Consider the following 20,367-nt stretch of genomic DNA (forward strand, 5'->3'; position numbering starts at 1 on the left):
AAGAGAAAAGTGAAAGTGAAGTCGCTCAGTCGTGTCCGACTCTTAGCGACCCCATGGACTGCAGCCTTCCAGGCTCCTCCATCCATGGGATTTTCCAGGCAAGAGTACTGGAGTGGGGAGGGTGAATTTTGCCCTTCTTCCTTGCCCCAAATAATGTAGTTAGTTATTCCCTCCACAGGCTCCATGGAACTGAGAAGTATAGCCCAGAATTTTCTGCATTGCACTGACTCAACATTCAAAAAACTGTATCATGGCATGCAGTCCCACCACTTAATGAAAGATAAGGGAAAAGTGGGAACGGTGATAGATTTTATTTTCTTGGGCTCCAAAATCACTGCAGACGATGACTGTAGCCATGAAATGAAAAGACACTTGCTCTTTGGAAGAAAACCTATGACAAACCTCTGCATACTAAGAAGCAGAGACATCACTTTGCCAACAAAGGTCTTTCTAGTCAAAGCTATGATTTTTCCAGTAATCATGTACGGATGTGAGAGTTGGACCATAAAGAAGGCTGAGTGCCAAAGAACTGATGCTTTCGAATTGTGATATTGGAGAAGACTCCTGAAAGTCCCCTGGACAGCAAGGAGATCAAACTAATCAATCCTAAAGGAAATCAACCCTAAATATTCATTGGAAGGGCTGATGTTGAAGCTGAAGCTCCAATGCTTTGGCCATCTCATAGGAAAAGACTCTGATTTGGGAAAGACTGAGGGCAAGGGAAGAGGATGACAGAGGATGAGATGGTTGGATGGCATCACTGATTCAATGGACATGAGTTTGAGCAGATTCCAGGAGAGAGTGAAGGACAGGAAAGCCTGGCATGCTGCAGTCCACAGGGTCGCAAAGAGTTGGGTACGACTCAGCAACTGCACAGCAACAACAACACTGTGTGATAAGCTGGCATGTTTGTGTACGCAATGGCCGCTCCTTGATCTTATGCAGGATGCTTATGAAGGGATGTTGAGCATCTTGTATATTATCAACTGCAGAGTATATGCTGGATCTCTGTAATTAAAAATTTTTTTGTCAGGAGGCTACAAGTTTACAAGAAGAACTGCCAGACATTTCACTAAAAAAAAAAAACGTTATCCAGCAAATATTTTAGGAGATCAATAGTGGAGATATCAGATGAGGACTGCAATCCTACCCAAGCGGCAGAGTCCGTGTCGCAGCAGATGAGAAAGGCATGGCTAATATGAAAAGTATAAGCCAGGCTAAAGACTGGCAACTTTGGCATATAATAAGGAAAAATTTAAGACCAGTTATCTCTTATAAATTTGAAAATACCTATGTTAATATAGGGAAAAGGAATCTGTAGCATATATTTTTAAATAGCAATTAATTACCTATTTACAAAATTCATCCTGGAAGTACAGCCTGACTTTTTATTTAAAAAAAAAAAAAATTTCAGGTCAAGCAATTACTTTGATTTATCTTTTCTTCAGGAGATACAGTCAAATTGTTACATCTCTGATTGGCCATATCTTATACTATAGTTACCAAATGAGGGTTCAAAGATCCCATTGAAATTATGCATTATGTAGAGAACTTAGAATATAGGTAAGCCTATGCATTTTTCTGGGAAGAGAGTCTAGAATCATCATATTCTCTAACCAGACTTAAAATCATTGTCTTATTCTCATAGTTCATTATGATTCCATAGGGTATAGTATAAGTATGGTTTGACAGGTTTCATATTCCCTGAAGGATAAGTATGCTTACATTCACAGGACCCTATCTGAAAAGAACCTCAAAAGCTAACAAGTTCATTCTCCTTCCTTTAGGCAAAATACCTCTACAATTACCCAAGTCCAATGACAACTAAAAGTGTGCTTATTTTTCCCTGTGGGAAAGCAATTCCAACACCTCATTCTGTAACTTATTACATTTTTTAACAACCATTGTAAAATTTATCTTTGGTCTGTACGTGCTCCAGTTGAGGCCCTCAATAGCTTTATGTCTGTTTTTCTTTACTTTATACATAGATATAAATGTGTATTATCTTTTCCAGAGAAGATAAATTGAATGTTTGCTGCAGGCTATTTTTAAAGCTAATGACTTCAGTGATAAATATGTATGTATACAAGAGTTCACATACCTTGGGTAAATGTTTGGCCAACGTACTAGAACCTAAGTGTGATTAAGTTACTAGTAATAAGAGTTCAGAGTTCCAAAGGCTGGTGAAAATATCTCAGAGGACACACTGCAGCAAGAAGGGACTGTATCAATTTACATTCCCACCAACAGTACAAGAGGGTTCCCTTTCCTCTTCATCCTCTCCAGCATTTATTGTTTATGGATTTTCAGATAATGGCCATTCAGACTGGTATGAGGTGACACCTGATTATAGTTTTGACTTGCAGTTCTCTAATAATGAGAGATGTTGAGTATATTTTCATATGTTTGTTGGCCATCTGGTATGTCTTCTTTGGAGAAATGTCTCTTTAGGTCTTTGTCCATTTTTGGATATAGTTGTTTGTTTTTCTGATATTGAGCAGTATGGAGATCTCTCAAAAAGTAGGAATAAAACTACCATATAACCCAGCAATCCCACTACTAGGCATATGCCCTAAGAAAATCATAACTGAAAAAGACACATGTACCCCAATGGTCATTGCAGTACTATTTACAATAGCCAGGACATGGAAACGACCTAGATGTCCACTGAAAGTTGAATGGATAAAGAAGTAGTGGTATATATATACACACATATATATATACGTATATGTATGTGTATATATATATGTAGGTATATATGTATACATGCTATGCTATGCTAAGTCACTTCAGTCGTGTACGACTCTGTGTGACCCCATAGACGGCAGCCCACCAGGCTTCCCCATCCCTGGGATTCTCTAGGCAAGAACACTGGAGTGGGTTGCCATTTCCTTCTCCAATGCATGAAAGTGAAAAGAGAAAGTGAAGTCGCTCAGTCGTGTCCGACTCTTAGCGACCCCATGGACTGCAGCCTTCCAGGCTCCTCCATCCATGGGATTTTCCAGGCAAGAGTACTGGAGTGGGGTGCCATTGCCTTTACCTATATTTGATGGAATATTTCTCAACCATAAAAAGGAATGAATTTGAATCAGTTGAACTGAGGTGCATGAACCTAAGACCTGTTACACAGAGTGAAGTAAGAAAGAGAAAAACAAATATCGTATATTTAAGGCATATACATGGAATCTAAAAAGATGGTACCAATGAATCTATTTGAAGGGCAGAAGCAGAGACACAGATGTAGAGAATGGAATAGTGGACAAAGTTGGGGGAAGGAAAGGCTGGGAAGAACTCAGACAGTCGCACTGAAACATATACATCACCACGTGTAAAACAGATAGCTAGTGGGGAGTTGCTATATAAAACAGGGAGCTCGGCTTAGTGCTCTGTGAGGACCAAGGGGGTGTGATGGGGGAGGGAAGAACGGAGGCTCAAATGAGAGAGGATGTATGTATACTTATGACTGATTCACGTGGCTGTATGGCAGAAACTGTTACAATATTGTAAAGCAATTATCCTCCAATTAAAAAAAAACTTTTTTAATCTTAAAAAGCAAACAAATAAACAACAACACAAAAAGAAGGCGCTCTCCTGTTTTTTCTGGCAGCTGTACTGCTGGCCAGAAGTGTGAAATGTGATGGCATCTGACAGAGATCTGACCTCTCCGTGGGCCCACAGTATGGGCCCCTCTGTGGCCCCCGTCCTAGCCTGGCCTGTGATCACAAGTCCACTGTTCCCCCGCACCCCCCACCCCCAGGGATATCATGCACTCCAGGCTTTCCAGGGCACTGGCATCCCCACTTCCCCTGTCTGTCCTCTTCTCTGAGTTTGTCTCCTGTGATCCTCCTACACACCCTCCAGGCCTCCCACCACCGTCAGAACCCTGCCTCCCCCCGTGTGTCTACCCACTGGCTACGATGCACCTGCAGTGTGAAGGGCTGCTTCCTGCTTGCCCAGGGACTGTTAACCAGCTCTGGCTGGGGCAACCCAGCAGATCTGTCCACTGTCCTGTGGGCTGTAGTCACACCATCTCCAGTGAGGTCTGATCCACAGCCTGCGGGGAGAGGTCAGTCAGTTCAGTCACTCAAGTCGTGTCTGACTCTTTGCAACCCCATGGACTGAAGCATGCTAGGCTTCCCTGTCCATCACCAATTCCCAGAGCTTGCTCAAACTCATGTCCATCAAGTTGGTGATGCCATCCAACCATCTCATCCTCTGTTGTCCCCTTCTGCTCCTGTCCTCAATCTTTCCCAGCATCAGGGTCTTTTCCAGTTAGTCAGTTCTTCGTATCAGGTGGCCAAAGTATTGGAGTTTCAGCTTCAGCATCAGTCCTTCCAATGAATGTTGAGGACTGCTCTCCTTTAGGATGGACTGGTTGGATCTCCTTGCAGTCCAAGAGACTCTCAAGAGTCTTCTTCAACACCACAGTTCAAAGGCATCAATTCTTCAGCGCTCAGCTTTCTTTATAGTCCAACTCTCACATCCATACATGACTACTGGAAAAAACCACAGCTTTGACCAGACAGACCTTTGTTGGGATTACTTTTTTTTTTTTTTTTTACTTTTATATTACTTTTTAACATACCATCTAAGGAGCAAGCGTGTTTTAATTACATAGCTGCAGTCACCATCTGCAGTGATTTTGGAGCCCAAAAATATAAAGTCTCTCACTGTTTCCATTGTTTCCCCATCTATTTGCCATGAAGTGATGGGACCAGATGCCATGATCTTAGTTTTCTGAATGCTGAGTTTAAAGCCAAATTTTTCACTCTTGTCTTTAACATTCATGAAGAGGCTCTTTAGTTCTTCTTCACTTTCTGCCATAAGGGTGGTGTCATCTGCATATCTGAGGTTATTGATATTTCTCCTGGCAATCTTGATTCCAGCTTGTGCTTCATCCAGCCTGGCATTTTGCATGACGTACTCTGCATATGAGTTAAATAAGCAGGGTGACAATATATAGCCTTGAAGTACTCCCTTCCCAATTTGGAACCAGTCTATTGTTCCATGTCCAGTTCTAACTGTTGCTTCTTGACCCTTCAAGTCTGTCCTTCCTTGGGTACTCTCCCTCAGCTTTTGAATAACTTATAGGGTTCTTTGTAAAACTTACATTTACTCTCAATTACTGTTTAATAAGTCTTTATATTGAAATTCTCCCGTTTAAATCACTATGTGTTTTTTGTCTTTTGGTGGGATCCAGAGAGATACAATCATAAGATCTTTGTGCTCATTAAGAATATTTGTTAACAGTGTATTTTTCATTGTTTTCATTTTTCCTTCTAGTGTAACTGTATTATGGTTAAAATATGTTGTCTATACAATTCCTACTTATTGATATTCTTCTGATATTTATTGATATTCTTTTAACCTAATGCATGGTAAAGTGTTTCCAGAAATTCAAAAAGGAGGTACAGTCTCAATTTTCAGATATGTTTCTATTAATCTTATTAAAGTTTTCATATCCTCTATGCTGCTGCTGCTTAGTCGCTTCAGTTGTGTCCGACTCTGTGCGACCCCATGGACTGCAGCCCACCAGGCTCCCTTGCCCATGGGATTTTCTAGGCAAGAGTGAGGGGTCAATTAACTTTTTCTGTAAAGAGTCAGACAGTAAACATCACAGGCTTATGAGCTAGAGTCCAGGTTGTAACTCCTCAACTCTACCGCTGAGATGCAAAAGCAGCTGCAGACAATGCGTAAATGAACTGTTTGTGTGGCTGTATTCAATAGAACTTGACTTACAAAAAGAGGGTGAAGTTAGCCCACACTGCCTCATCTGTCAACCCCTGATCTACATTATCATTTTTATCTACTTGATTCATCAAGCAATGAGAGAGATAGATTGCTGCTGCTGCTGCTGCTAAGTCGCTTCAGTCGTGTCTGACTCTGCGCAACCCCATAGGCAGCAGCCCACCAGGCTCCCCTGTCTCTGGGATTCTCCAGGCAAGAACACTGGAGTGGATTGCCATTTCCTTCTCCAATGCATGAAAGTGAAAAGTGAAAGCGAAGTCGCCCAGTCACATCCAACTCTTAGCGACCCCATGGACTGCAGCCCACCAGGCTCCTCCATCCATGGGATTTTCCAGGCAAGAGTACTGGAGTGGGTTGCCACTGCCTTCTCCAAGAGATAGATTAGATCTCTCACTACTGTGTTTTAAAAATATTTTTCCCTGTACGTTCTGGTTCTTCTCCCTTTTTAGAGTTCTATGCTCTATATTTGACACAGAAAGTTCATAATTATATCTTCCTGTGCATTTTATTCTTTACCATTGTAGAGTGCTTCTCTTTGTCCTGATAAAGCTTCCTTTGCTTTGCATTAAACCCTACATCTAATTTAGGAAAACATTTAGAAAGAAAATACACAATAAGAGAATAAAATTAAGACTAAAAATAAGCTTAAGAATAAATCTAGTTGGAATAAATTCAACTGTTAAAAGAAAGCAAATCTCAGAATGTGGCAAATGCCAAAATCCATCCATAAGAGACATATGTGAAAAAGAGAATCCTAGAAGTTTACCTGAAATAGATTCTTCATCTGCTTTGAGCTATTTTTATTGTTTAAATCTTATATGCTATTGATGTAAGTATTATCCTACAGATCACATATTGCATCAGTTATATTTAATGAGGATGTTCTGAATCTTTTATACGTCCATAAAGAGAGCATGATTTGGGTTAGCCTTCCCTCTGTTCACTGGAGCCCCATTTGTATTTCCAAAATATATAAAGAGCTCACACAACTCAATAACAAAAAACAACCCAAGCAAAAAATGGGCAGAACACCTAAATACACATTTCTCCAAAGACATACAGATGGCCGATAGGCACAAGAAAAGATGCTCAACATTGCTAATTATCAGGGAAATGCAAGTCAAACAGATAATGAGATTCATTTGCTCCAAACTCCAAGTCTCCATTAGGTTCTCTTCACATACTTTGTAGTCTTGTGCAGTCTCTTGTGTAATTTCACTTATTTCCTTCTATTTCTATGGAGACAGCAGTGCTTCTGCATTTTAGGGGAATCCTGCACGCCAAGTAACTCTAATATGTCTTTCTGAAAGAGAACTGATCCCCACAATGGATTTCTTCTTCCTTCTTGGAATTCATTGATTTTTTTTTAACCTCATACCCATGAAGAAGAATTTGAGACTCAGTCTTACTTAGATATCCACTTAAACGAATCATAAGTCACTGGGAGTTAAAGCAGAAATTTAGTATTTCTAGGCTAAACATTGTTCTGACATTTCTTTTGGTTCCAGTTTTGAAAGGAATCAAAATAGCAGAGAAACTCAAGACATCACGAGACTAACATAATCACTTCACCCTCAGCAATGGCCCAAGAGACGCACGAGCAGGTGCGTGAGCTCTTACCAGCGGGATGAGCAGGCTGACGAGGTCTATGAGAGGCTTGCCGAGCAGCAGCAGGTCTTCCGCAGCCTGAGTGCTCCCTCCTGAGCCGGATTTCTGTGCCTGAACAGGTAGAGGAGAGGGGAAGGGTCTTGGAGATTAGTCAGCTTGGCTACGGGAGACCAGTGAACACCTGATGGCGGCCGGGGAGGCCTCTAACCGCAGGCCCCCAGGAGAAGTGTCGTGCGGTCACCACGTGGCAGAGAGAGCACACGCTGACACCAGCTCAGGCCACAGAGCGGTGTGGGTGATAAACCAACAGCAAGGGTGGCCACTGGCAGGATGATATTGATGTTGACAGACCCTGGGGGGCAAGCACTTTTTCTTCTGAACCATCCTGAGAGACAGTGAGGTCATCCCCATTTTTCAGGGGAGAAAATTGAAGTTCAGAGAGGTTGAGTAGTGTGTCTGAAGTCCCACAGATAATGGATGACTTAGCTGGAGGATGAATCCAGGCTAAATGACTCCAGATAACCCAAGCTCGCTTCTTCTGGGCACTTCTATGCACCTTTTATGATGCAAACCAAATCCATTCTACTGTGTTCTCCAACTCTATACGCACACATTTGCTTGAATAACATCTAAAATATTTATCGAACGAATAGGCTTTGGAATGGGGCTTCCCTGGTGACTCAGTAGGAAAGAATCCACCTGCAATGCAGGAGACGTGGCAGGAGCCACTGGTTTGATCCCTGGGCCGGGAAGATCCCCTGCAGAAGGAAATGGCAACCCACTCCAATATTCTGGCCTGGGAAATCCCATGGACAGAGGAACCTGGTGGGCTACAGTCCATGGGGTCGCAGAGTTGGACACAAATGAGTGATTAACAACATCAACAAGACTTTGGACTACTGCATGAAGAGGCTCAGATACGGGTCTACAGTGCCTAGGAAGAATGCAATGAAATAAGAATTGAGAAAGGAGTGGCTTTAAGCATGTCTTTTTCCAGGAGCTTTATATAAACTGTCTCATTCTAGAGGAGATTTCTATGAGAGATGAGTAATTTTAAACTGAGAAAAGTCACTGATTATTGTGTTTGCTATAGTATATACACTTTTCATTTGCATATACGCTCTCTGTTTTTAATTTCACTCAGAACAAAACTACTAGGTAATGACCTTTGCCAGAGCCTTTGGAGTAGGCTGCCCCACCTCAGGTCCTTACTCTGGACCCTAGGGCCCCTCTCATAAATGTCAAGGCTCCTTCTGCCTCCAGGCCTATGGATGGAATCTGGGTTGCCTGCTTTCCTTGGTTCAAAAGGACATTATGGAAAATCAGACATCTGCCTTTTAACAGCTTGCACTGCTCTACAGCCAAGGGGGATGACAGTAATCAGTAGCTCGGAGTTTTGTCCCACCTCTCCCCTAGCTCTATCTCAACCCCTGGCCTCTACCAGAAAGGTGGGACTTTCTCCCAGAAAACAGATTTGTAGCACTACCCTAGGTCTGAACCTTTGTGAGGCTTGGCTGTTGATCTTGCCTTCTGAAGCATGATGTAAGGCAGAATACTGACCTTTTTACATTAGCACATTAGCCTTTAGAGAAGATGACTGTCTCTTGGAAAAGATAAGGTAGTCCTGCGAGCCAGCACCTACACAGCGAAGGGCACCGTGCCACTGCTTCCTTTCCAAACACATGTAAGCAAGGAGACACATCCACAAACACAAGCACACACTGTGGGACTCTTTCCACCCAGATGGCCAGTGGCCCTCCAGACCCTCCACAATCTACAGTCATTTCTTATTGTCACCAAGAAACATCCCAACCCTGCCTGCCGGTATTTGGGTACCAACTCCCTGCAGAGATGCCGAGGGTTCCAGAAAGGGATTGCTACAGCTTTACACAGAGGGAGGAGCACATCAGGGACGCACCTGAAATTCAACCCTCCCAAGGTACAGGTCCACAGCAGAAGCTTTGTGTGCTAAGTGCATCACATGCGGGGAGCTGAGCAACAAACCCGAGGCCCAGCTAGCCTCTCTCAGGGTCTCTCCAGCTCCCCAACAGCACACACTCTCAGTCAGCCTTTCGATTCCCAGATCCACGGCCTTATGTGTGCATGTTACAGAGGGATCTATTTTTAATATTTATTTATATATTTGGCTATGCTGGGTCTTAGTTGTGGCATGTGGGACCTTTAGTTGCAGCATGTGAACGCTTGGTTGCGGCATGTGGGATCTACTTCCCTGACCAGGGATCGAATCCAGGCCCTTTTCATTGGGAGTGCCAAGTCTTAGCCATTGGACTACCAGGGAAGTCCCCAGAAGTCTAAGTCACTCAGTCATGTCCGACTCTTTGTGACGCCATGGACTATAGAATTCTCCACAGTCCATGGAATTCTCCAGGCCAGAATACTGCAGTGGTAGCCTTTCCCTTCTCCAGGATATCTTCCCAACCCAGGGATCAAACCCAGGTCTCCTGCACTGCAGGCAGATTCTTCACCTGCTGAGCCACAAGGGAAGCCCAAGAATACTGGCGTGGGTAGCCCATCCCCTCTCCAGTGGGCCTTCTTGACCTAGGAATCAAACCAGGGTCTCCTGTATTGCAGGTGCATTCTTTACCAACTGAGCTATCAGGGATGCCCAGAGGGCTCTTTTAACAGCAAGAAGCACCCCGCCTCTGCCACGATGTCACTGCTGTTCTCCCTGTGCAGTGCTCTGCCTTTGCCTGTGGTCCCCCGACCCCTGCCCACAACTCACTGCTCCAGGCACTGCTGGGTGGCAACTGACCCCACTCCTGGCCATCCTGGCTTCTTGGTCCCCCCAGCTGTTACAGCCTGAACAAGAGGAGATGGCAGCCTGAGCCAGGTGCTACCAGTAAAATCTACTGGATTTGGTGAAGGATTGGAGTAGGAATATGAAAAAGGGAAATTTTAAGACTAACTCCCAGGTTTCTAGTATGGCAGGATGAGAGTGGTGGGGCTTGCGAGCAGGAGGATGGTGTGGGAGGTGGATCCTGAGCTCTGCTTTGGACAGGCTGAATTTGAGGGGACCATGGGACATTCTAGTGGTCCTGTTTAGGAAACTACTGGATATATTAAGAATAGATCTCAGATAAGATCCCTAGGTTGTAGACATGTAAAATGTGGGAATGACAACTTGTGAGCCATATGTAATATTAAATGGGAATATATTAATAGCATTACCTAAAATGAGATGAAGGGATTCAGCTAACTTATTGGCATTAAAAAAGGCCAGGGAGGATATAACCCTATTATATCTAACATTACTACATGAGTCTAGCACACAGCGGGCAAGTAAGAACCCACCTGCCGATGCAGGAGATGTAAGAGACATGGGTTTGACCCCTGGGTTGGGAAGATCCCCAGGAAGAGAAAATGGCAACCCACTCCAGTATTCTTGCCTGGAGAATTTCATGGACAGAGGAGCTTGGTGGGCTACAGTCCATGGTGTTGCAAAGAGTCAGACACAACTGAGCATTTGAGACACAACAAGGCATTTGTAGAGAACAAGAGACAGTCAGTTCTTCAGGCAATTGCTGTCTGATGTCCTAAGCAGGTTAAAATTAAGGATAACCAGCAGTGGTGTGGCCAGACCAACCCAAGTCAGACCTCAGTGTGCTTCCCAAACACCATCACTCACATGCTTGCCGTGCACAGATGATACAACTCAGTCCCAGGCTGTAGAACCTCGCAATTTCATTAAAAGAATGGCAGGCTTTACTATGGTAAACAGTATGGAGGTTCTTCAAAAAACTAGAGTTGCCGCATGATCCAGCAATCTCACTCCTAGACATATACCCAGACGAAACTATAGATACATGCATCCCTATGTTCACAGCAGCGCTGTTTACAATAGCCAAGACATGGAAGCAATCTAAGTGACCACCAACAGATTAATGGTTAAAGAAGATGTGGTACATATATACCATGGAATACAATTCGGCCATAAAAATTGCCATTTGCAGCAACACGAATAGATCTAGAGATTACCATACCGAGTGAAGTCACCAAAAGAAAGATAAATACATGATATTGTTTATATTTGAAATATAAACTACAACACAGGTGAACCTAGCTATGAAACAGAAATAGAATCATGGACACAGAGAACAGACTGGTGGTTGCCATGGGGGAGGATGGGAGTGATTATGGATCGGGAGTGTGGGATTAGCAGATGCAAACTATTATGTACAGAATGGATAAACAGCAAGGTCCTAGTGTATAGCACAGGGAACTATATTCAGCATCTAGGGATAAACCACAATGTAAAGGAATATATATAACTAAGTCACTGCTATACAGCAGAAATTAACACAGTCTTATAAATTAATTATACTTAAAAAAAAAAAAAAACCAATGGTAAGCTTTCCACTGCACTAAAGGCAGAATGTGGAAACTGCTACAGTGGACGTGGAAATAAAGCTGAGGTGGGACTAGGGAACGGTGACAGGACCTCATCGGTGGACGGTGTGGTGAGGTCTACAGGGAAGGACATGCACAGCACGTGCTTCAGGTGCTGGCATCTGCTGGGGAAAGGCCTGGAGTGCTGAGGTGCACGAGCCCCATGGAAAAGGCCAAGGTGACTGTTTGGTGGAGGTACAGGAAGCACAAAGGAATGGCAGGCGAGGCTGGAAAACCACCCTGGGGCTGATCGTTCAAGGCCTGGAGTGTCTTGCCAAGAAAATGATCTTGTGATGAGATGAAGAGATATCATCAGTTTTCAAAGGGAGGGAGACGCATGCTGAGGACCATGGGCTACAACAGACGAATCTCACTTGCATTCAACCATGAGACAGAAGAGGTCGCAAGAATACGAAGAACTGTACAAAAAAGGTTTTAATGACCCAGATAACCATGATGGGGTGGTCACTCACCTAGAGCCAGACATTCTGGAACGTGAAGTCAAGTGAGCCATAGGAAGCATTACTCTGAACAAAGCTAGTGGACATGATAGAATTCAGCTGAGCTATTTCAAATCCTAAAAGATGATGCTGTGAAAGTGCTATACTCGCAGTGCCTCAGCCACACTGGGTCTGCCCCCGCTCACGGTGCGTGTAGCCTCCCTGCCCACACTGCTCGGGCTCTAGGTTGTTCCGCCGGGAACAATCAGAGGCTGGCCCTGGGCTGACCTCCCAAGTCCAAGCCGCTCAGGTTCAGGCACTCGGGTAGTCCTCAGAGGCGCAGACTCGGTTGGGCCTGCGTTTTGTGCTCTTCCCAGGTCCGAGCAGCTCAGGTGATGAGGTGTTGTTCTAATGCATATATATGGAATTTAGAAAGATGGTAACAATGACCCTGTGTATGAGACAGCAAAAGAGACACTGATGTATAGAACAGTCTTATGGACTCTGTGGGAGAGGGAGAGGGTGCGAAGATTTGGGAGAATGGCATTGAAACATGTAAAATATCATGTATGAAACGAGTTGCCAGTCCAGGTTCGATGCACGATACTGGATGCTTGGGGCTGGTGCACTGGGACGACCCAGAGGGATGGTATGGGGAGGGAGGAGGGAGGAGGGTTCAGGATGGGGAACACATGTATACCTGTGCCGGATTCATTTTGATATTTGGCAAAACTAATACAATTATGTAAAGTTTAAAAATAAAATAAAATTAAAAAAAAAAAAAAAAAGAAACTGCTATACTCAATATGCCAGAAAATTTGGAAAACTCAGCAGTGGCTGCCACAGGACTGGAAAAGGTCAGTTTTCATTCCAATCCCAAAGAAAGGTACCACCAAAGACTGTTCAAACTACTGTATAATTGCACTCATTTCACATGCTAGCAAGGTAATGCTCAAAATTCTTCAACCTAGGCTTCAACAGTATGTGAACCAAGAACTTCCAGATGTACAAGTTGGATTTAGAAAAGGCAGAGGAACCAGAGATCAAATTGCCAACATATGCTAGATCATAGAAAAACTCAAAAATATACAATTCCAGAAAAATAAATGATCCAATCAAAAATGGGCCATAGAACTAAACAGACATTTCTTCAAAGAAGAAAAAGCAAGGGAATTTTTTAAAAAGACATCTAACTCCCGTTCATTGACTACACTAAAACTTTTGACAGGGTGGATCATAACAATCTGTGGAAAATCCTTAGAGATGGGAATTTACCAGACCACCTTACCTAGCTCCAGGACACAAATGTATGCAGGACAAGAAGTAACAATTAGAACTGGACATGGAACAATGGACTGGTTCAAAATTGGGAAAGAAGTACATCAAGGCTATATAATATAGTCACTCTGCGTATTTAACTTTTATGTAGAATACATTATGCAAAATGTCGGGCTGGACGAATCCTAAGCTAGAATCAAGAATGCTGGGAGAAATATTAACAACCTCAGATATGTAGATACCACTCTAATGGCAGAAAGAAAAGAAGAACTAAAGAGCCTCTTGATGAGGGTGAAAGAGGAGAGTGAAAAGCTGGCTTAAAACTCAACACTAAAAAAGCTAAGATCATGGCATCCAGTCCCATCATTTCTTGACAAATAGATGGGGGATAAGTAGAAGCAGTGACAAATCTTATTTTCTTGAGTTTTCAAAATCACCGCAGACAGTGACTGCAGTCACAGAATTAAAAGATGCTTGGTCCTTGGAAGAAAAGCTATGACAAACCTAGACAGCATGTTAAAAAGAAGAGACATCACTTTGCCAACAAAAATTCATATAGTCAAAGCAATGGGTTTTTCCAGTAGTCATGTGTGAATGTGAGAGTTGAACCATAAAGAAGGCAGAGCACTGAAGAATTGAAGCTTTTGAATTGTGGTGCTGGAGAAGACTCTTGAGACGCCCTTGGACAGCAAAGATATCAAACCAGTTAATCCTAAAGGAAATCAACCTTAAATATTCATTGGAAGGACTGATGCTGAAGCTGAAGCTCCAACACTTTGGCCACCTAATGCAAAGAGCTGACTCACTGGAAACGACCCTGATACTGGGAAAGATTGAGGACAGGAAGAGAAGGGGGTGACAGAGGATGAGACGGTTGGATGGCATCACTGACTCAATAGACATGAGTTTGACCAAACTCCAGGAGATAACGAAGGACAGAGAAACCTGGTGTGCTGCCGTTGATGTGGTTGCAAAGAGTTGGACACGACTTCAGTTGGTGACTGAACAACCAGACAGGGGCAAGCTCATGGGGAAAACAGCAGGAAGAAAGCCGTGGAGGAGTCGAACCGGCAACTTCAAGAGATACTGAAATAGAGGGACTTCCCTGGTGACCCAGTGGTTAAGACTCCATGCTTCCAATGCAGAGGGCATGGGTTTGATTCCTGGTCTGGAAGCTAAGATCCCACAAGCGGCACAGAATGAACAAAAATAAATAAAAATGACTTTCTTACAGAGAGAGAGATACTAAAATAGGGTAAAGCCCCCATCCCAACAGCCTTCACTTGAGTGTGAGATGAAGGAGGACTCAGGGCCACATTTCAGTCTTAGGGCAACAACTACTAATGGAAACCAGTTTAACCACCCTCCTCTCAAGTAATGCGTGAAGTTTCTCCCATCACTCCAGAAATGACAGACAAGGGCCAGACTGGGAAGTCAGGTGACCTGGATTTTGGTACTGAATATCTTCCTTTCTTAACCCCCAAACTTGGTGAGTTCCCTGCACCCCCGTTCCCTCTGCAGGACCCTGGACACGGTTCAAAGTGATGATTTGCTCCACTATCTGCATGCTGATGGTTTTACCAAAATGAACCTCCCTGACACTCAACAACCTTCCTCTCTTGATGCCTGTGCCAAGATTACAGGGGCCAAGCCCTGGGCTAGGCTCACAAATGCAAAATAAAACCATACATTAATACCTCATAAGCCTGCTAGGAGTTGGTTTACTCCATAAATACAAACTGAGTGCCTTCCCTAGTGTTGGGACACAGACATGAGAACATCACAGCCCCCACGAACCCTCTGTAAACAGGAAGGGGAGGTGAGTGTCTTCCCTCTTATTGCTATTAATAACATAGTGACCAATCATGGCTTACTTTCCCTGGGCCAAGTATATGTACTTTCAGTTCAGTTCAGTCGCTCAGTCATGTCCGACTCTTTGTGACCCACTGCAGCATACCAGGCTTCCCTGTCCATCATCAACTCTCAGAGACTGCTCAAACTCATGTCCATCAAGTTGGTGATGCCATTCAACCATCTCATCCTCTGTTGTCCCCTTCTCCTCCTGTCTTCAGTTTTTCCCAGCATCAGGGTCTTTTCCAATGAATCAGTTCTTCACATCAGGTGGCCAAAGTATTGGAGTTTCAGCTTCAGCATCAGTCCTTCCAATGAATATTCAGGACTGATTTCCTTTAGGATGGACTGGTTGGATCTCCTTGCAGTCCAAGGGACTCTCAAGAGTCTTCTCTGACACCACACTTTAAAAGCATCAATCTTCAGCGCTCAACTTCTTTATAGTCCAACTCTCACATCCATACATGACTACTGGAAAAACCATAGCTTTGACTAGATGGACCTTTGTATGCAAAGTAACATCTCTGTTTTTTAATATGCTGTCTAGGTTGGTCATAGCTTTTCTTCCAAGAAGCAAGCGTCTTTTAATTTCATGGCTGCAGTTACAATCTACAGTGAATTTGGAGCCCAAGAAAAAAAATTCTCTCACTATCACCATTGTTTCCTGCCTATTTGCCATGAAGTGAGGGGACTAGATACCATGATCTTAGTTTTTTGAATGTTGAGTTTTAAGCCAACTTTTTTACTCTCCTCTTTCACTTTCATCAAGAGGCTCTTTAGTTCTTCACTTTCTGCCTTAAGGGTGGTGTTGTCTGTGTATCTGAGGTTATTGATATTTCTCCTGGCAATAAACATGTCCTTTATATTTACATATCTTGTGTTCTCTCACTTAAATCCCTTGCTGAGTAGTTGGTATCATGTCTGCTTTACAGATGAGGAAACTGACACTCAGATGAAATAACAAGCCCAGCAACTCACAGGTGAAAGTAGTGTGGCTGGGATCTGAATCCAAGGTATTCTCACCTGCAAAGCCCATGGGACGCCCCACCCCACCCCACCCCACCCCGGTGAGCTGGGCACACATATTTGTCTCTGCTTCTGTATCTTTGGCATAGTACTCCTCAAGGCAAGTTGGGGGCAGAGTCTGGGCTCCTAAGAGACATTCTGACATCTCCCTCCCAACTCCTCACCTCCCCGGTACACATGCCTGTTGTCATATCCTTCTCCTCCCTGAAAAGGAGACAGGTGCCTCAAAATCTAAACACTATTATCATTTTAAACACTGACAACAGTCAAGTTGTAGTTTTAAGAGGTTAGTGTTAAGAGTAGAAATGGGTTTTGAATGCAGAAGAATCCCATGTGTGGAGCATGTTTACAGATGGAAGAGGTGACTTATGCTTCAAAAGAACCTACAGCTCAGTACTGTAGAAGGATGTGTCTGTCTTTGATGCCAACTCCATTTCTTTACCCAATTCTTTTCCTAATTCAATTTCAAGGAGTCTACCACTTTCAGACAGATACCAGGTACCATGGAGATCAAAGTCGGTCGTCAAGGTCAAAAGCAATACATGGCAGTTATTACAGGGAAAGATTTAGAACAATGACAGCAATAAAACATAGACTGGTGCTAAAAAAAAAAAAAATAAAAAGAAACAGTGATGTATTGGTATACTAGCAAATTGAAAAAAGAAAATTAGAAAATAATTTGCATTAAGGAATTTTAAACACCCTTGAATGTCTACCTGATGACTTGAAATAAATGATTTCTATTGTTCTAGAATTAAAAAAAAATTTTTTTAATGTCTGATCCTTTTTATCCACAATACACAATCTCTTACAGATTGATACCATCAAAGTATTCTCTGAGAGACATCTACACCTTGAAGAATTACATAAAGCTACCACTGTGGAAACTGAAACAAGAAATGATGCTCTCTGATGAGACATTTATTAGAAAAAAGAGGGAAAACTAAGAGAAATCCATAATTCAGGATTCCGTGAGTACTTAGCCAAGCTTTACTGTTCATTTAGAGCAATTACAGATGAGCAAATAAAAACAAGCAGGTATTTCAAAGGCCAATTTCACCTACCGGCTTTACAAGTCTGGGTTAAAACTTACTGACCATCATCTTTGCTGAGGGGCTCTTGGAATTATTTATTAAGCCACGTGAAACAAGTTAAATACTTCACCAGCTTCACTGTGGACAAAACACGCCATTTATCATAATGATGAGTAAGAGAGACTAAACCAGGGTTGAGGGACTCATTCTTGGCTCATGCTACTATGACTCTTGGCAAGGTATGAGAACGGTCTGCTTCCAACCTTAGCTTCTGCATCTATCCAGGCTGGTATGCTACCGTGACACACAGCACTTGCGACTTAACTGGGACTCCAAATACAACAATGAATTCCTATTGGCCATGTCCTAACATGTGACCTGAGTATCAGCTGACTCAGCTGGTTAGAGAAAGCATGAAGGGAGACAGGCATGTGGTGAGAGCTAACACTTGGCCCAGAAAGTACCTGATGAACTCATATGCCCTTCCTGTCTCAGACCACAGTGCCAGGTTACAGTCTGGGGCAACCCGACTTTTCCATGGCCACTAAATACACACCCCTAGTCCTCAAAAGCATCTTGCAATTTCACATTATTGGTCATAAGAGAAAGTAAGTGCGAGGTACATGCATGCACATGTGTGTCTATGCACATATATTCATATTACATGTATGTGCATGTGTGTGCATGCCTGATAACTCAATCCACTACTCCTCACTAGCTAACTCGTACTGCTAGAGGGGGTGGGAGCACCATCTCCGGACAGCCAAGACTGCATAGTGCGTGGCCAACCCCACAGTGAGAATGACCTCTTGAGTTGCTGGCAGTTCCCTAGTAAGTTCCCACTAAGTCTTGTCTTTGGCCCCTCCTGCTTTCTTTTCATATTCAAATTAGCTGTCTGACATTGGTCACCCAAAGATGACTGTCAAATCATATGCTCTTTTTCAAACTGAAAGACACATTAGAGGACGATGAGAGAAAAGAGAATGATGAGCATGTGGGACGTGGGGCAGGGTTGTTGGAAAGGCGGGGGAAGGGGTCCTCTACCTGCAGAGCCAGCCGCACGACCCCAGAGGTGTAGGTCAGCATGCCGTGCAGAATGTCCAGCAGGGAGAACAGCAAGGCGGCTGCAGTGTCGTTGTTGCTTTTGTTGTCCACATCCAAACACAGTGTGGCAGTCTCAGTGAACAGGCTGCAGACGTGACGGACCAGTCCTGCGAGTAAAACAGGAGAAGGGCAAAACTGTCATCATAGAACACAAGAATAACGTGCCACATGAAGCCAACAGAACAGGCACATGTATTCCATAAACTCTGAACAGTCCCTCAACTATATCTGTTGTAGACACACCTGGGAAAGGTTTTGAAAATGCAGGTCCCCACCCCCACTCCCAGAGAGACTGCCTAGGAGCCTGAGGCCTAGGAATATACTTGCTAAAAAGCACCCCAGGTGATTCTGATGGGAGGGTTCCCCAGATTACACTTTGAAAAACACTATCCTACATGGACAGGTTTCACAGGGACAGAAGAGTCGCTGACACTGGAAGAAAACGTGTTGGGTGTGAACATCCTGTCCCCAGGTTCTGTTTAAAGGCACAGTTCTTCATGGGATGGCTTGGTGACACAGGTGAAGCTGAGGATCTATCAGGATTGACAAATAACTGGGTCACCTCAAGAAGATAAAGCAAGGAAGTGCTTTTTTCCACATGCATTCTAAAAATTATGAAATGTAACATAATGATTTCAAGCCATGTGAAATTGAGAAATTGCCAGGTTCTATCATTTTGTCTCCGCAAACTTCGTATTTACTGTGTGGTTGGTCTTCATCAACTTTTAGTTTGATGTACTTGTTACAACAAATACATTTAAGCTGGTGTTCTGTATTGTTTTTGTTATGTAAAATTACACTTTGAATTCCCCAAATGATTCAGATGCAAAAGTGATGAAAAGACAACATGAAATGTCATAAATCGAAATGGTGAGGGGGTCCTTCCGTCTGAAGAGATCGTCATCGTCTGAATGTTCTAGAAAAAGTGATTCTTCAAATATAACTATTCTATACAAGAAAACTGGGAAAAAAACAGGGTAAGGAAATATGACATGTGTTGTAAGCTGGACCTGCAATCCATTTATTTATTGGACGTGCCATCATTTATTGGACCTGCAATCCATTTGTCCCTACTTCTCAGATGATCAACTGGACGGAAGCGCTGCCAAGCACAGCCATCCAAGCTCTGCTATCTTTCCCAAACACTGCACACTGTCATTTCCAGTAAGCCAAGCTGGTTTTCCTAGACAAGTGAAAAGTAATTAGACTACAAAGCAATTAATTCTGTCACTAAAGACAGAAAGAAACCAAAATTACAGGGCATCAATCAAGGTTGTACTCCTTGTGGTAAAAACTGGCACAGTCACAAAGTTGAAAATAAATATATTTGAAGGGAAAGGAATCTGCTAATGAATTAATAGCAAAATTTCTCTACTGAAAGACAAGGTTTGATAGTACAAGTCATCAAAGACACGTGGTAAAGAAGAGCAATCGTTAAGACATGTGCATCACACTGGCAGGCATTCTCCAGTGAGTTACAAGGCATCGCTCAAGGGCATGCTATGAATCAGCTCTTGGTGTTTGTGAGCTGCAGGGAGAGTAGAAGGGCTTTAAAAAGAGGTTGCTGGGATGGGGTGGGGAGAAAGACTGGGGGTAAGGGATAGTTTGGGAGTTTGGGATGGATATGTACATGCTCCTATATTTAAAATGGATAACCAAGGAGGACCTACAGTGTAGCACAGGGAGCTCTGCTCAATGTTATGTGGCAGCCCGGATGGGAGGGGGGTTTTGGGGGAGAATGGATACATGTATATGTATGCCTGAGTCCCTTCATTATTCACCAGAAACTATCACACCAGTGTCTGTTAATCAGGACTACTCAAATACAAAATACAAAGGCTTTTTAAGAGAGTTCAGTTCATGGAGAAGGC

At 43.3% G+C, this 20,367-nt stretch overlaps 1 protein-coding gene across 9 annotated transcripts in view; it reads right to left on the reverse strand.

Moving 5' to 3' along the window:
- The window catches only part of ULK4 (unc-51 like kinase 4), a 505,777-nt gene that overhangs the window by 149,610 nt on the left and 335,800 nt on the right, over positions 1-20,367 (reverse strand). For 6 of the 9 annotated variants that reach the window (XM_045163883.1, XM_045163885.1, XM_045163880.1 and 3 more), the window contains 2 exons: positions 18,437-18,603; positions 7,369-7,467 (listed from right to left, as the gene is read on the reverse strand). In XM_045163883.1, coding sequence (XP_045019818.1) covers positions 7,369-7,467; positions 18,437-18,603 — 266 coding nt within the window. Of the gene's footprint in view, positions 1-744; positions 1,009-3,796; positions 4,055-7,368; positions 7,468-18,436; positions 18,604-20,367 lie in introns of those variants that run through there. The other 3 variants (XM_045163884.1, XM_045163888.1, XR_006640409.1) reach the window with 3 other exon arrangements.

The sequence above is a fragment of the Bubalus bubalis genome, chromosome 21 (assembly GCF_019923935.1).
Source record: "Bubalus bubalis isolate 160015118507 breed Murrah chromosome 21, NDDB_SH_1, whole genome shotgun sequence".
Lineage (NCBI taxonomy): Eukaryota > Metazoa > Chordata > Mammalia > Artiodactyla > Bovidae > Bubalus > Bubalus bubalis.